This window comes from Hylobates moloch, unplaced genomic scaffold (assembly GCF_009828535.3).
Source record: "Hylobates moloch isolate HMO894 unplaced genomic scaffold, HMol_V3 SCAFFOLD_1, whole genome shotgun sequence".
Taxonomy (NCBI): Eukaryota; Metazoa; Chordata; class Mammalia; order Primates; family Hylobatidae; genus Hylobates; species Hylobates moloch.
The window spans coordinates 165,166,996-165,185,534 of NW_026652276.1; the positions used below are offsets into that span (position 1 = coordinate 165,166,996).

Sequence of the window (18,539 nt, forward strand, 5' to 3'; positions counted from 1 at the left end):
CATAGTGAAAAGTGTTCCCTTGTCACCACATCCATGCCAACAACTGTTATTTTTTGATTATAGCCATTCTTGCAGGAGTGAGGTGGTATCACATTGTGATTTTGATTTACATTTCCCTGATAATTAGTGATGGTGAGCATTTTTCCATATGTTTGTTGGTCATTTGTTTATCTTTTTTTGAGAATTGTCTATTCATTCATGTCCTTAGCCCACTTTTTGATGGGATTGTTTGTTTTGTCTTGCTGATTTGTTTGAGTTCTTTGTGGATTCTGGATATTCGTTCTTTGTCAGATGCATAGATGGCAAAGACTTTCTCCCAGTCCATGGATTGTCTGTTTACTCTGCTGATTGTTTCTTTCGCTGAACAGAAGCTTTTTAGTTTAATTATGTCCCATCTATTTACCTTTGTTTTTGTTGCATTTGCTTTTGGATTCTTGGTCATGAACTCTTTGCCTAAGCCAGTGTCTAGAAGAGTTTTTCTGATGTTATCTTCTAGAATGCTTATGGTTTCAGATCTTAAAGTCTTTGATCCATCTTGAGTTGATTTTTGTGTAAGTTGAGAGATGAGCATCCAGTTTCAGTCTTCTACATCTGGCTTGCCAATTATCCCAGCACCATTTGTTAATAGTGTGTCCTCAGGAAGGGGAACATCACATTCCGGGTACTGTTGTGGGGTGTGGGGTGGGGGGTGGGGGAGGCGGGGACAGCATTAGGAGATATACCTAATGCTAAATGACGAGCTAATGGGTGCAGGAAATCAACATGGCACATGGATACATATGTAACAAACCTGCACATTGTGCACATGTACCCTAAAACCTAAAGTATAATAAAAAAAAAAAAGTGTGTCCTTTCCCCACTTTATGTTTTTGTTTGCTTTGTCGAACATCAGTTGGCTGTAAATATTTGGGTTTATTTCTGGGTTCTCTATTCTGCTCCATTGGTCTATGTACTTAATTTTATACCAGTACCATGCTATATTGGTGACTTATAGTATAGTTTGAAGTTGGGTAATGTGATGCCTCCAAATCTGTTCTTTTTGCTTAGTCTTCCTTTGGCTATGTGGGCTCTTTTTTGGTCCCATATGAATTTTAGTCCTGAATGGTACTGTGAAGAATGATGGTGGTATTTTGATGGGAATTGCATGGAATTTGTAGATTGCTTTTTGCAATATCGTCATTTTCACAATATTGATTCTACCCATCCATGAGCATGGAATGTGTTTCCATTTGTTTGTGTCATCTATGATTTCTTTCAGCAGTGTTTTGTAGTTTTCCTTATAGAGGTATTTTACCTTCTTGGTTAGGTATATTCCTAAGTATTTTATTTTTCTTTGCAGCTATTGTGAAAGGAGTTGAGTTCTTGATCCGATTCTCAGCTTGGTTGCTGTTGGTGTATAGCAGAGCTACTGATTTGTGTACATTAATTTTGTATCCTGAAACTTTGCTGAATTCATTTATCAGTTCTAGGAACTTTTTGGATGAGTCTTTAGGGTTTTCTAGGTATACAATCATATCAACAGCAAACAGTGACAGTTTGGCTTCCTCTTTACTGATTTGGATGCTCTCTCTCTCTTTACTGATTTGGATGTTCTTTTCTTTTCTTTTCTTTTCTCTCTTCTCTGCTCTTCTCTTCTCTTTTCTTTTCTTTTTCTTGTTTGCTCTGGCTAGGACTTCCAGTCCTATGTTGAATAGAAGTACTAAAAGTGGACATCCTTGTCTTGTTCCAGTTTTCATGGGGAATGCTTTCAACTTGTCCCCACTCAGTATAATGTTGCTTGTGGGTCTGTCATAGATGGCTTTTATTACCTTGAGGTATGTCTCTTCTATGACTATTTTGCTGATGGTTTTCATCATAAAGAGATGCTGGATTCTGTCAAATGCTTTTGCTGCATCTATTGAGATGACCATGTGATTTTTAAATTTCAATTCTGTTTATGTGATGTATCACATTTATTGACTTGCATATGTTAAATCATTCCTGCATCCCTAATATGAAACCCACTCGATCATGGTAGGTTATCTTTTTGATATACTGCTGGATTCAGTTCACTAGTATTTTGTTGAGAATTTTTGCACCCATGTTCATCAGAGATGTTGGTCTGTAGTTTTCTTTTTTTGTTATGTCCTTTCCTGGTTTGGGTATTAGGGTGATACCAGTTTCATAGAATGATTTAGGAAGGATTCCCTCTTTCTCTGTCTTTTGGAAAAGTGTCAATAGGATTGGTACCAATTCTTCTTTGAATGTCTGACAGAATTCAGCTGTGAATGTGTATGGTCCTGGACTATTTTTGTTGGCAATTTTTTACATTATTTTTTCTTTTTTTATTATACTTTAAGTTCTGGGATACATGTGCAGAACATGCAGTTTTGTTACATATGTATACATGTGCCATGGTAGGCTGCTGCACCCATCAACCTGTCATTTACATTAGGTATTTCTAATGCTATCCCTCTCCTTGTCCCCCACCCCCGACAGGCCCCAGTGTGTGACGTTCCCCTCCCTGTGCCCATATCTTCTCATTGTTCAACTCCCACTTATGAGTGAGAACATGTGGTGTTTGGTTTTCTGTTCCTGTGTTAATTTGCTGAGAATGATGGTTTCCAGCTTCACCCATGTCCCTGCAAAGGACATTAACTCATCCTTTTTTATGACTGCATAGTATTCCATGGTGTATATGTGCCACATTTTCTTTATCCAGTCTATCATTGATGGACATTTGAGCTGGTTCCAAGTCTTTGCTATTGTGAATAGTGCTGCAATAAACATACGTGTGCATGTGTCTTTATAGTAGAATGATTTATAATCCTTTGGGTATATACCCAGTAAAGGGATTGCTGGGTCAAATGGTATTTCTGGTTCTAGATCCTTGAGGAACCGCCACACTGTCTTCCACAGTGGTTGAACTAATTTACACTCCCACAAACAGTGTAAAAGCGTTCCTATTTCTCCACATCCTCTCCAGCATCCTGGAGATGGATCCTGACTTTTTAATGATGGTCATTCTAACTGGTATGAGATAGTATCTCATTGTCGTTTTGATTCACATTTCTCTAATGACCAGTGATGATGAGCTTTTTTTCATATGTTTGTTGGCCGCATAAATTTCTTGTTTTGAAAAGTGTCTGTTCATATCCTTAGCCCGCTTTTCGATGGGGTTGTTTTTTTCTTGTAAATTTGTTTAAGTTCCTTGTAGATTCTGGATATTAGCCCTTTGTCAGATGGATAGATTGCAAAAATTTTCTCCCATTCTGTAGGTTGCTTGTTCACTCCGATAATAGTTTCTTTTGCTATGCAGACGCTCTTTAGATTAATTAGATCCCATTTGTCAACTTTGGCTTTTGTTGCTATTGCTTTTTGTGTTTTAGTCATGAAGTCTTTGCCCATGCTTGTGTCCTGAATGGTATTGCCTAGGTTTTCTTCTAGGGTTTTTATGGTTTTAGATGTTACGTTTAAGTCTTTAATCCATCTTGAAATAATTTTTGTATAAGGTGTAAGGAAGGGGTCCAGTTTCAGTTTTCTGCATATGGCTAGCCAGTTTTCCTAACACTATTTATTAAACAGGGAATCCTTTCCTCACTGTTGGCAATTCTTTTTTAATTACCATTTCAATCTCTCTGCCTGCTATTGGTCTGTTCAGAGATTTTTATATCTTCCTGGTTTAATCTAGCATAATTGTATATTTCCAGGAATTTAAACATCTCCTCTAGATTTTCTAGTTTATGCATGTAAAGGTGTTCATAGTAGCCTTGAACGATCTTTTCTATTTCTGTGGTATCAGCTGTAATATCTTCTGTTTCATTTGTAACTGAGCTTATCTGGATCCTCTCTCTTCTTTTCTTGGTTAATCTCGCTAGAGATCTATCAATTTTATTTATCTTTTCAAAGAACCAGCTTTTTATTTCATTTATCTTTTGTATTTGTTTGTTTCAATTTGATTTAGTTTTGCTCTGATCTTCATTATTTCTTTTCTTCTGCTGGGTTTGGGTTTGGATTGTTCTTGTTTCTTCAGTTCTGTGAAGTGGGACCTTAGATTGTCAGTTTGTGCCCTTTCAGACTTTTCGATGTAGGTATTTAATGCTATAAACTTTCCTCTTAGCACTGCTTTTGCTGTATCCCCGAGGTTTTGACAGGTTGTGTCACTACTATCATATAGTTCAAATAATTTTTAAATTTCCATCTTGATTGTTGACCCAACAATCATTCAGGAGCAAGGTTATTTAATTACCATGTATTTGCATTGTTTTGAGGGTGCCTTTCAGAGTTGATTTCCAATTTTATTCCACTGTGGTCTTAGAGAACTTGAGATAATTTCAATTTTCTTAAATTTACTGAGACTTGTTTTGTGGCCTATCATAAGGTCTGTCTTGGAGAATGTTCCATTTGCCGATGAATAGAATGTATATTCTGCAATTGTTGGGTAGAATGTTCCACAAATATCTGTGAAGTCCATTTGTTGTAGGGTATAGTTTAAGCCTATTGTTTCTTTGTTGACTTTGTCTTGATGACCTACCTGTCTAGTGCTGACAGTAGAGTCTGAAAGTCCCCCACTATTATTGTGTTGCCATCTATCTCATTTCTTAGGTCTAACAGTAATAAATTTCAGAGCTCCAGTGTTAGCTGCAAATATAGTTAGAATTGTAATATCTTCTTGTTGGACTAGTCCTTTTATCATTATATAATTTCTCTCTTTGTCTTTTTTTAACTGCTGTTGCTTTAGTTTGTTTTGTCTAAGAATAGCTACTCCTACTTGCTTTTGGTGTTCATTTGCATACAATATCTTTTTCCACCCCTTTACCTTAAGTTTATGTGAGTCCTTATGTGTTAGGTGAGTTTCCTGAAGACAGCAGAAACTTGGTTGGTGAATTCTTATCCATTCTGCCATTCTGTATCTTTTAGGTGGAGCATTTAGGCCATTTACATTCAATGTTAGTATTGACATGTGAGGTACTATTCTACTCATTGTGCTATTTATTGCTTGAATACCTTTTTTTTTCTATTGTGTTATTGTTATAAAGGTCCTGTGAGATTTATGCTTGAAGAAGGTTCTATTTTGGTGTATTTCGAGGATTTGTTTCTCTTTCTTTTGGGGAGGTTTTCCTCAATTATTCCCTCAAATATGTTTTCCAAACTTTTAGATTTCTCTCCTTCCTCAGGAACACTAATTATTTTTAGTTTGGACATTTAACATAGTCCCAAACTTCCTGGAGGCTTTACTCATTTTTTAAAATTCTTTTTTATTTGTCTTTGGTGGACTGGGTTAATTTGAAAGCCTTGTCTTCAAGCTCTGAAGTTCTTTGTTCTTTCTTCTGCCTGTTCGATTCTTCTGCTGAGACTTTCCAGTGCATTTTGCATTTCTGTGTGTCCTTGATTTCCAGAAGTTGTGACTGGTTTTTATTTATGCTATCTATTTCACTGAAAAACTTTCTTTCATTTCCTGTATTATATTTCTGATGTCTTTCAGTTGGACTTCACCTTCCTCTGGTGCCTCCTTGATTAGCTTAATAATTGACCTTCTAAAATATTTTTCTGGCAATTCAGAGATTTCATCTTGGTTTGGATCCACTGCTGGCTAACTGGTATGATCTTTTGGGGGTGTTAAAGAACCTTGTTTTGTCATATTACCAGCATTGTTTTTCTGGTTCCTTCTCATTTGCATAGACTACATCAGAGGGAAGATCTGGGATTCAAGGGCTACTGTTCAGATTCTTTTGTCCCACAGTGTGCTGCCTTGATTTGGTGTTCTCTCCCTTCCCCTACGAATGGGGCTTCCTGAGAGCTGAAATGTAGTGATTATTTTTGCTCTTCTGGGTCTAGCCACCCAGTGGAGCTACCAGGCTCTGCGCTGGTACTTGGGAATATCTGCAAAGAGTACTGTGATGTGATCCATCTTCAGGTCTTGTAGCCATGGATACCAGCACCTGCTTTGATGGAGGTAGCAGGGGAGTGAAGTGGACTCTGCAGGGTCCTTGGTTGTATTTTTGTTTAGTGTGCTGGTCTTGTATTGGCTGGATTCCAGCCAGGAGGTGGCACTTTCAAGAGCATGTGAGCTGGGGTCCTATAGGGAGGATGCGAATTTGCCCTAGGGACACCTGGCCAAGTATTCAGGTTTCTCAGCCAGTCAGCAGGGCCATAGAGCTCCCAAGAGATTATAACCTTTGTCTTCAGCTACCAGGGTGGGTAGAGTAAGACCACCAGGTTGGGGCAGGGACAGGAGTGTCTTAGCTCAATCTCTCCTTTGGTGGGGCTTGCTATGGCTGCTGTGGGGGAGGAGGTTGTGGTTCCCAGTCCAGTGGAGTTATATTCCCAGGAGGATTATGGCTGCCTCTGATGAGTCATATACGTCACCAGGGAAGTGGGGGAAAGCCGGCAATCATAGGCCTCACTCTGCTCCCACGCAGCCCAGAGTCCTGAAGCCCAGTCTCACTCCCACCGTGCCCTCCACAACAGCACCAAGTCTATTTCCAGGCAGCTTATGACCAGGGCTGAGAACTCACCCTAAACCACGAGCTTCCCTATTGAGAAAGCAAGGAGACTCACAGTTTTTTGGTGTTTTAGGGAGCCTGCAGTGGTGATCCAGTTCCTTCAAACGGTCTGTGGATTCTCTTGGCTTTCCTGGTATTTTCCTGCGGTAGTTCTTGGGGCAGAAGTTCACGATGTGAGTCTCCACACGCTGTTCTGTCCATCCAAGCAGAAGCTGCAAGCAGTCCTGCCTCCTACCTGCCATCTTAATCCTCCCAGTTTTGGTTTTATTTGAGACAGAGTCTTGTGTGGTTCTGTCACCCAGGCTGGAGTGCAGTGGCAACCTTCATTGCTCACTGTAACTCTGAACTCCTGAGCTCAAGCCATTTTCCCACCTCAGCCTCCCAAAGAACTAAGATTATAGATGTGAGCCACCATGACTAGCCATGTGGCAGCTTTTATTTAACCCACTCCAGTAATATGTTCTGTTACTTATAGCTGGATACTTAAGTGACTTATATATGTATGTGACTTACATAATGAATAAAGGGCACTATAAAATTTTAGGGAGGATGAGAAAAAAGGCTTGAATTAAATATATTCCATGAACTTGGATTAAAAGATTCGATGTGATTTTTAAAATGCCAGTTCTCTAGAAATTTACTAGTTTAACATAATTACAACAAAAAATGCAGAGTATTTTTCAAGGGTATTTATAAAGTGATTCAAATATTTTCTTGAATAAGTTGAAAAACAAAGGCATTTTTGAAGAGAAAAGTTGGAATGATGTGACTTAGCCCATCAATATTGATGTATATTCTAATAATATTGCACTGAAGAGAAATGAGAAGATGGAGCAGACTATGAAGCCATAAGCAGTTCAGAAGGTAAAGGCACAAATTCTTTAGATAATAATGTTGGCCCTTCCACCGAAGGGAAATTGGCAAATGAGCATTTAATAAAAGGGCTAGCCAACTTTTGTTGGCTATTTGGAAACATTAAATTGGGTACATGTCTTATATCATACAACAAATTTCAGTATATGTTTGACACCATTCATTCCCTAAATATTTCACCACTAACTATATGCCAAGAATTGTACAAAGACTGAGGACACGATAATAAGCAAAAACATGGGAGCTTCGAGTTTAGCAGGAAGATAGATACAAAACAGGCCCAAAGTACAACTGATTGAGATAATGTCAGTCTAACGTATTTTGCCCGAGTAGTAAAATACATACTTTTGCTTAAAATAATTAAGACAATCCTGTAACATGAAACTTTGTAAAGACTCTAATACAATATAACCTTTCACACTCACCCCAAGTTTTGTGGATAATCCTGTGAAAAGTGCCCAGTGCTATATAATACTTGGACATGTATATTAATCACATAGAGAAATTTAAGACTATGATAGTGACAGTGTACAAGATACAAATGTCACAAAAGAGTGCTACACAGGTGATACACAGGGGCAATATTCTGAAGAAATGAATATATTAATGTTAAATGTAAAACAAAAGAGGATAAAATAATTGTTAAGTGGAACGATGTGATATTGCCCATTACTGAGGTGAGGATGAAATTCCAATTCTTAGAAACCAAAACTAAAATAAAGTTACAGATCTGGTTACTCGAGCTAAAAATAAATCAGCCACATTACACAGAATGAGTCCAGATCACACAGCAGTCTACACCAGGGTCAGCAATATTTCTCAGTAAAGGGCCAGAAAGCAAATAATTTAGGATTTGCAGGCCATACAGTCTCTAATGCAACTACTCAACTTTGCTGTTGTAGTATGTTATCAGCCACAAACAATAAAGAGATGGGCATGCTTATGTTCAAATAAAACTTTATTTATAAAAAGTAGGTCAGATTTGGACAATGTATCATAATTTGCTAACCCCTGGTCTAGATCACTCTACACAATGGTGCATGCTTAAAACAATATTTATGGAACTTTGAGTCCTTGGCTTAATTTTGAAAATGGAAGATATAACTTTCCATATATTATCTATGCCCTGTAGGCTCTTCACCTTCCATAAAAGAATGTGGACCCTTCTTCCAGCTCAATTATCTACCAAAGACTAGGGGTCATACTCACCTGGCAAAATGAAAGAGCTGTATTATAGGCTTTTGCCAGGGAATACTACTTTGATCTCACTGCCTTCAATATTTGTTAAAGTTGGGTTGTGATTTAAGATATTCTTAGAGAACAAGTCATCTACCTACTTTTCTTGATAACTTATATTCTTTGACCAAATAAGGGCTGCAGAGAAACAGGTAACTAGATTACACCTCTTCCTCCCACTCAGCCACTTTCTGCAGAATTTTTCTTTTTCTGCATTGCTCTGTGGTTTGAAGATATCAGTTAATTTAGAAAGTCTTCCGAAGAAATGTGTAAATAATGACACATTTCTCTTCAATGATGGAGGATACTCTTCCAAAACAATGAAGGATAAACTGCTTTGGGACCTATTAATCACTGTTTCTGTTTTACACGTGTCATGGTTCTGAGAAGTTACTTTGGAAGAAGAGTTATCCACATTTCCTCCCCCAGGGTTCTATTCTTGGCCCTTCTCTGAGAGCACATTGCCTCAGGAGTCTGACCTCTTCAAACTCTGAGATGCATCACCATACTCCCTTGCCTGGGTTTGGAAGCATCAGCAGAAAAGAAAAGCAGAGTCAGGGTATATTCTTACCCTTGCCCCAACAATGCAGCTTTTACCAGTGGCTGCATCTTATAAAGCTGTGGATGTTGATGGTAACAGCCTCCTGCTGTTGCCAGTCCCTGTGCACTTCACCACCCCTTGTTAGTACTATTAACTCTGTTCAAAGTCTGTGTATTAAACTCTGTTCAAGTAAACCCTTTGGGTATGCCATCTGATGCTTATTAGAAACCTATTTCATGAACAGAAAGACAAAAAGAGCCTTTTTCGGAAATCCCTGCCTTAAGAGAAAAGCTTATCACTAGGTACCAAAACTTCTGTAAAACTGAAAAAATATAACTTAAACATCATAAAACTGCACATTTAAGTTACTGCTTGAAATTATGGGCTACAGGTATGTCAGTATGACAAATAAGCATTTAAATCAATGATTGTGGAATGAGATCTACTTAAATTCTACTTGAAATTCAATGAGACTCAAGACAACCTGTTATTAAAAAGCTTTGATTTGCAAACTGATTATTCTTAATATATAGTTTGAACAGAAATATATACTTAATGAAATGGACAGGCATAGAGAAATATTTTGCAGCTTAGTGGCATACCTCTTTGAACTTGTGACTGAGCTTGCTTGTGTCCAGGTCTGATGGGGAAAACATGTCCTCATTCTCAGGCAGCTCAAAGACTTCAATGGCCATGTCGCTGCCAGGAAGGACAGGTCCTACCTCATCTTCTTCTTCATCTGTGGCATATTCTCCTGTCTGAAAGGAAGGGGATTTCAGAAATCCAGCTGTCCTTACCCCAGGTGGAGGTGAGTTATTTGAAAATATTTTATAAAAAACAAGTAAGACATGTACCCAAATGGTAAAAGTGTAAGTAGGTTTTTCAGCCAAGCATGCCTCATGCAGCCAATGTTATAAACAAATGTTAGTTTAAAGATCCAAAGTGACAAACCTATGCCATATACAAGTGTATTTCTAAAAATCTACTAGTATCAGTGGCATCTTTAATATAGAAGCAAGAGTCGTTTTTTCAATCTGAGTATTTGATTATTTTACCAAATAAAATTATGTTGCTGAGGCAAATAAGTCACTTCTTTAAATTCTCTTTGTGAATATGCCACCCAATACTGGGAGCAAGGAAGACGGAAGGGGAGTTTAACGAATCACAGAGTTGGAAGAGACCTTAATTAAGCCTTGCAAAGGTTTAGCTGATTAATTCTCCTAAGCTTTAGAGTTCAAACAGTTCTGTTTTGCTTGCTTGTTAATTATTGTGGTGAACTAATGAGCTAAAGAATAAACCAAAGGTTTCTAACTTGCAGCCTGCACCAAGTGTATTGTTCTGCCTGCCTAGCACATTTATAAATCTGAGTATTCTGTCAATGTGAGAAAAATGTTTCACATAAGGTTTTAGATTTCCAGCTTTCCTTGAGAAAGCCAAACATCCGTTAATATAGGCATATTGGGACATGATAACGATTGGCCAGTTAGCAGTGGTTGCCCCTTTTAGAAGAGTTATATGCTTTCTAATACCCCACAATTTTTCTAATGCCATATAGTTCCATGTTGTTAGCTTCACTCCTTTGTAATACCCACCTGTCCCTGTAGGTATCTGAGTTCCTGACCTCTGGAATAAACGTTCCTCTTTGCCACTAACTTCCTTAACTTTATTAGAAAGTAGATCCTCTCCTGGCAGCATCAAGCTATGATACTGTAATTCAAAATAATTGTTTGAAATCTATACCTTATGATATAATTTAAAGATAAATCCCTGACAGGGTTAAAAAGACAAAGTTCATTGAACTCATCCCTGTTCCTTCAGGTAGCACGTTATCTAACACATAAAACAGAGACAGGAATTCATATTGCCTTTAAAAAACTCTCAAGAACAGTGTACTGAATGATCTATTCCTTTGATTAAATAGGCTCAGCATCTGATTGCTGTTTTTTTTTCTTTTGATTCTGTATTATATTTTTCCTGCCAAAGCAGGAACCCCTCGCTTCCCCTTTCCCCTCATCTATGTTTGCACATGAAGGAAATCTGGTCCTTAATCCCGATCTAATAATTCCCAGTGTCTGAAAGACCATTATTAAATTGTCTTCAGATTTCTCTTTTTCAAATAAAATAATTCTAGTTGCCTCAAAGGTAATTTGCTGTAATTGTCTTTGTGGTTGTGCTCTGATTTCTCTCCAACTTTTCCACGTTTCTCTAAATTGCAGAGCCTGAAAGTAGACACAGTTTCTAGTAAGGAATTTGAAGGTCATCGACCACTCTACCTCCCCACACAGAGGCTATTATCATGGAGAACTTGACATTGGTGGCATCTGTGTACAGAAGTAAGCTCAGAATATTCCATACGGAGCAATGATTTTCCAAACTGGTTACAGGTTAGCTGGAAACTTTACTTTCCCCAAATATAATCACAGGTGATTTGACTGAAAGAAAAAGAGGTTGGTGGCCTCCAGTTTGATCCTATGTATCTCCTGAGTACCTGGAACTCTAGATCTCTGTAGAAATCAGTCTGAAAATGTCTAAACTATAAATACCAATTCAAGTGTCTTTGCCATTGGCAGGTGAAGGTAGCTGAAGAATGGGAGCTGGTTGGTCAGATAGCTTGTACTTATTTATTAGCACAATGAGATCCTACAAATCTTAAAAAACTCTAATTCCAGATTTGGCTTTTTTCTTCTTTTGTATTCTTGAATTAATTCATCTCCTGTTCACACATTTTTCTAGAACTAACAAATACTTGGTAAATTCCAGTGAAGTTAATTAATAGGAATGCAGCAAGACTGGCAAGTAAATAATCTCAAGATACCTTGCTGAAAATTTTTCATATAGAAGTATAAAACTGTGTACTTGTTTTTAACCCTATCATTGCAACTGGCAGCAAAACCCAAGCCTTTATTATGAAGGCTTAACCCAGGTATATAGAATTCACTATATACAGCATTGAATGACTCAAGAAACTCTTATGCTAAATTTAAAGTATGACTAAGCCATAACAATGTGGCACGTTTTAAACATGAGTTGAAATGAACAATTTGATTTCCTTTTGCTAGCTTGAAAATAAATACTTGTTCACTATATGTGAGAGAATTAATATAAATATGTGCCTAGGATGGGACCTGACATATAACAGGATCCCAGCAAATATTTTTAAAAGAATAAATCCAAGAATGCCAATGCATTAACTTGGTAATACACAGAATTTCCTAAGGAGATTTTCAATATCAAGAAAATGAACTGTGGTCACTTGTTAAGAAGGCAGTAGTATATTATACTAACAACCTTACTGTGAATAACAGGATTAGGGTATGCACAACATATGCAATTCTTACCTCTAAGTATAGTTGCACTTTGTCATCCATATACACTTTAATTATGAAAATTATCTTACTAAATATAAGTTGTTAAGCGTTCTTCTTGATTCTTTTGTGGACTTTGCCAGTATCCTCTCCTTCCCAATACCCAAATTACTTGCAGTACTGTTAAAATTCTTATCACTCATTTCATCTTTTCATTTACTAATGCCTCCTTTCTCCAATCAGCCTTATAAGCATCCTGAGGACAAATATGTCTTTTGCTGTCTTGATTCTACTTATTACTTATTATAGGCTAAGGATGGCATGTTTAAAACATTATGTTATAATTCTCTCTTGTGGATCATTTGCCATTCCAACCTTAAACAGGCTTTAGGATAAATGATACATTTACTACAGAATCTCATAAATACCTGGAAATAAAAAAGTTACACTTAGTGGACTAAGAAAAATAGGCTCTTCAAATATTTTATCTTTATTGAAAATGGAAATTATTTTTGTGGTTACACTGCAAATAAAATAAGTAACATGGAATATGTCAGCAGAATGTTGTAAACCTCAAAATTAGATTGGATTAAATCTGCCATTTACAAAGGAAGATGAACAATGTTATACCAAAAAAACCCAAAACCAACAAAACCCAAAATTACTACAACAAAGTATTTCCATTGGTATCTAGCTCATTTCTGTTCAAATTAAAAATCTTTCAAGTAACCAGAGACTCTTGAAATTATTTGTCCTAACACGCAAATCCACTTCAAATGTGGCAGTAACAGTTTTTTGGGTAAAAACCTGACAGAGATAGTAAATTTTCCCTTTCATGTCTTTACCTACCTTTTTGATTAATATATGATATTTTTAGTAGCCACACACAAAGGGGAAAAAAATGAAGAGTAATACTTTTGCAACTTACTGTGTGCCCAGCATTGGACATTCCTCAACAACTATGGGATATGGGTGTTACCATACTATCTTAATTTGAGGAAACTGAGATGCAGAGACCATACCGAAGGTCAATTAATTAAGTTATTGAAGCTACATGCAACATATTTCAAAGCCCATGCTCCTTCTTCTATGCTATGATGCTTCCAGTCTACAGAAACTAAAGTTCTGCAGAAAAAAAAAAAATTGGGAATATATTTTTTAATGATCCCATCCCCAAACCTGGGTGGATAACCCTGTTGTATTGAAATTCACCTTCCATGGCTTTAAACATTATCACTGAATTCACTCTGAAGACTTGCACCTCTGTATAGTGGGCTCCAAAGTTCTTGTCCTCTTCTCTTCTCTCATAATATGCTTACCCTGGGCAAGAATATAGAATTCCCCTTTGAAAGAATTGGGAGCAGTACTGGTGGGTTAATCGCCATAAAGACAGGAATCACTGACAAACAAACGAACACATACACATACACACACCATTTTATGTTAACTTAAATCACAGAAGTATTCATTTATTTGCTCATCTTTTAATTGGAAGGCCAAGTCTTCCTCTTGGCTTATGGGTCTGCTGACTGACATTTTATGCACTCTTCTATAAACTACAACCATAACATATAGTGCATGAAATTATTGTAGCATCTTTAAAATAGATGAAAAAGATCCTTCCAAGGCAAAATGAATGCAAAATTTCTCTAGAATTTTATGGTTTTCCCCTATCTTTTATATTTCCTTCTCATACCTAATTTTCTTGAGCTGCCAGTCTTTATTAAATCTTCCCAAAGCATTGTATTTAGTTTTCATAGATACAACAACTTCCTTTACACACATATTACATCACTTAGTATTTTATAAAATAATTATAATAACAAGTACAACCAACAGGTTGTGTCTCCTGGTAAACATGTAACTTTTGACTAGTGAGAGACGTATGTAGACACACGTATGGGACACTCGTGAGAGCTATAGATATCAGTGTAGGTTTTGCAGAAGGAACAGAGAGTATCTGTTATATTGGGGAGTTGGTTAAGTGGGGATCAATGAAAGAATTTTGGTTTTAAAGTCACGTAAACCTGTGTTCAAGTCCTGGCCCTGAGACATTGGGAATTAGCGTCTATATCTAAGCTTTAATCTTTTCATCTATAAAGTAAGGACAAAACAGTTCCTTAGCATAAGAAAGCTGTCATAAGATTAAGTTAGATGGTGCCTATGTATTTAACACAAGGTCTAGCACATGGTAGGTGCTCAAAATGAGTGACTGCTATTTGTTGCTGCTGCTGGTGTCAATACTGCAATAGCAACATGCTAACGATTTTCTAATCTGTATCTTGTAACCATGTTTGCTAAACTTTGGTCTCATAAATGTAAGTTCCTAGAAGACCTCAATACATGAATCTTTTATAAGCAAATTAGTCATTTCTGAAGTAAAACGTTTCCTTTCCTCTATATATACCTGTTCCTCTACTTATATTCCCAGTTTGGGGTAGGCACCAGCTTCTACCCAAGCCCAAGAAAACTTCCATGCCTCTGTCCTCCTCACTTACTGGCCCCAACCTGCCCCAGGGATTCAAGATGAATAACCATGTACATGAGAACAACCTGTGAAGCTGCTGCCCTTAAGACTTTCCTAATTCACTCCTTTATGCTCCCACTGTGTGGCTGACATCACTCATAATGCTTTGATGTTTCTATATCTGCCTTCTCTCATCAACTTCTTTCATCTGAACATTCCTAGAGAGTGCCAGGTACAATTTATCCCTGCAATCCCGGTGTGGCTTATACATTGCTTGGCATATAGTGGGCACTAAACAAATGTTTGCTGAATAAATTCAGATAGTTGTAGCCACATCTGCATAGCACAGTAGAGCCTGATTTTCCTGTTAATCTCAGCTTTCCAGGATGAAATATAGTGAAACACAGCTGCAGCTGGGGCCTAAATGACCCTTCTGGGGATTTTCTCTTGTTGTTAGGTTCAACCATTAGCAGTAATTTTTGCTGTAGCAATGTTTGCTCTGGTAAATTCAGGGAAACTAAATGGTGCTAATCACAAAAATAGCCTTAATTATGCAGTTTTTGTTGGAATTTGTTTACTGGATTTGAATTTGGTGCTATGTATTTTCAGACGCACTTCTGTGAGAGAATACAGGAGAGCTGCTTCTTCCCTGGAGGAGAAAAACCTCAAACTCACATTTTAATGTTTAAAATTCCTAAATCTGCACCAACCATCCAGAAGCCTTTCGGCAAAAACATCCCTCTCTCTGCCGAGGCATCTCTCTTTCCATTTTTTTGTCAGTGACTTCTGTGTGTCCTAGTTTTATAATATTAGTACACTTAGTCTCTTTGAATGTTGTTTCTTCATCTATAAAATGGGAATAACAGCAACTTCTTCGTTTAAAGAGGTTGTTATGAGAATTCATTGTAGTGATATGAAAGAGTTAACCACAGTGCCTACAATATGCTAATTGACTGCATGACGTTATGATTACGATTGTTTTCACCATCCCTTATTTCTCCAGGACAACACCCATAAACTAATGCAACAAAAAGAGCATTTGGGGTTGGAGAGATGAGGGCCAGAAGAGAGAAAAATCCTAATGTCCCAGTTGCATAACAGTAAGCAAGTCATTTAGTTTGTATCTTTTATGGTCTCTTCTATAAAATGGTGTAAAAGATACCAATCTCATAGGATATTGAGAGGATTCAAAGAAATGAAATATGCAAAATATCCAACATGATGCCTGGCCCAGCATATATGTTTATTTTTTCTCCCACTTATCAACTCACTCAAAATTTTCTTTTCAATCTTTTGTTATCAGAATATTTCCTGATTTTACGTGAAAGTGACAGGGAGAATGGAATCAAGTTGGAAAACACTCTGCAGGATATTATCTAGGAGAACTTCCCCAACCTAGCAAGGCAGGCCAACCTTCAAATTCAGGAAATACAGAGAACGCCACAAAGATACTCCTTGAGAAGAGCAACTCCAAAACACACAATTGTCAGATTCACCAAAGTTGAAATGAAGGAAAAGATAATAAGGGCAGCCAAAGAGAAAGGTCAGGTTACCCACAAAGGGAAGCCCATCAGACTGACAGCTGATCTCTCAGCAGAAACTCTACAAGCCAGAAGAGAGTGGGGGCCAATATTCAGCATTCTTAAAGAAAAGAATTTTCAACCCAGAATTTCATATCCAGCCAAACTAAGCTTCACAAGTGAAGGAGAAATAAAATACTTTACAGACAAGCAAATGCTGAGAGATTTTGTCACCACCAGGCCTGCCCTACAAGAGCTCCTGAAGGAAGCACTAAACATGGAAAGGAACAACCAGTACCAGCCACTGCAAAAACATGACAAATTGTAAAGACCACTGATGCTAGGAAGAAACTGCATCAACTAATGAGCAAAATAACCAGCTAACATAATAATGAGAGGATCAAATTCACAAATAACAATACTAACGTTAAAAGTAAATGGGTTAAATGCTCCAATTAAAAGACACAGACTGGCAAATTGGATAGAGTCAAGACCCATCAGTGTGCTGTATTCAGGAAACCCATCTCATGTGCAGAGACACACACAGGCTCAAAATAAAGGGATGGAGGAAGATCTACCAAGCAAAAGGAAAACAAAAAAAGGCAGGGGTTGCAATCCTAGTCTCTGATAAAACAGACTTTAAACCAGCAAAGATCAAAAGAGACAAAGAAGGCCATTACATAATGGTAAAGGGATCAATTCAACAAGAAGAGCTAACTACTGTAAATATATATGCACGCAATACAGGAGCACCCAGATTCATAAAGCAAGTGCTTAGAGATCTATGAAGAGACTTAGACCCCCGCACAATAATAATGGGAGATTTTAACACCCCACTGTCAACATTAGACAGCTCAACGAGACAGAAAGTTAACAAAGATACCCAGGAATTGAACTCAGCTCTGCACCAAGCAGACCTAATAGACATCTACAGAACTCTCCACCCCAAATCAACAGAATATACATTCTTCTCAGCACCACATCGCACTTATTCCAAAATTGACCACATAGTTGGAAGTAAAGCACTCCTCAGCAAATGTAAAAGAACAGAAATTATAACAAACTGTCTCTCAGATCACAGTGCAATCAAACTAGAACTCAGGATTAAGAAACTCACTCAAAACCACTCAACTACATGGAAACTGAACAACCTGTTCCTGAATGACTACTGGGTACGTAACGAAGTGAAGGCAGAAATAATGATGTTCTTTGAAACCAATGAGAACAAAGACACTACATACCAGAATCGCTAGGACACATTTAAAGCAGCGTGTAGAAGGAAATTTATTGCACTAAATGCCCACAAGAGAAAGCAGGAAAGATCTAAAATTGACACCCTAACATCACAATTAAAAGAACTAGAAAAGCAAGAGCAAACACATTCAAAAGCTAGCAGAAGGCAAGAAATAACTAAGATCAGAGCAGAACTGAATGAGATAGAGACACAAAAAACCCTTCAAAAAATCAATGAATCCAGAAGCTGGTTTTTTGAAAAGATCAACAAAATTGATATACTGCTAGCAAGACTAATAAAGAAGAAAAGAGGGAAGAATCAAATAGATGCAATTAGAAATGATAAAGAGGATATCACCACTGATCCCACAGAAATAAAAACTACCATCAGAGAATACTATAAACACCTCTACACAAATAAACTAGAAAATCTAGACGAAATGGATAAATTCCCGGACACAAACACTCTCCTAAGACTAAACCAGGAAGAAGTTGAATCCCTGAATAGACAAATAACAGGCTCTAAAATTGAGGCAATAATTAAGAGCCTACAAACCAAAAAAAGTCCAGGACCAGACGGATTCACAGCCGAATTCTACCAGAGGTACAAGGAGGAGCTGGTACCATTCCTTCTGAAACTATTCCAATCAATAGAAAAAGAGGGAATCCTCCCTAACTCATTTTATGAGGCCAGCATCATCCTGATACCAAAGCCTGGCAGAGACTCAACAAAAAAAGAGAATTTTAGACCAATATCCCTGATGAACATTGATGTGAATATCCTCAATAAAATACTGGCAAACTGAATCCAGCAGCACATAAAAAAGCTTATCCACCATGGTCAAGTTGGCTTCATCCTTGGGATGCAAGGCTGGTTCA

The 18,539-nt window shown here is 37.5% G+C and overlaps 1 protein-coding gene across 7 annotated transcripts in view; it reads right to left on the reverse strand.

Moving 5' to 3' along the window:
• Positions 1-18,539, reverse strand: part of PPP1R9A (protein phosphatase 1 regulatory subunit 9A) — a 399,467-nt gene that overhangs the window by 62,017 nt on the left and 318,911 nt on the right. For all 7 annotated transcript variants that reach the window (XM_058424523.1, XM_058424521.1, XM_058424525.1 and 4 more), the window contains one exon: positions 9,738-9,893. In XM_058424523.1, coding sequence (XP_058280506.1) covers positions 9,738-9,893 — 156 coding nt within the window. The remainder of the gene's footprint in view (positions 1-9,737; positions 9,894-18,539) is intronic.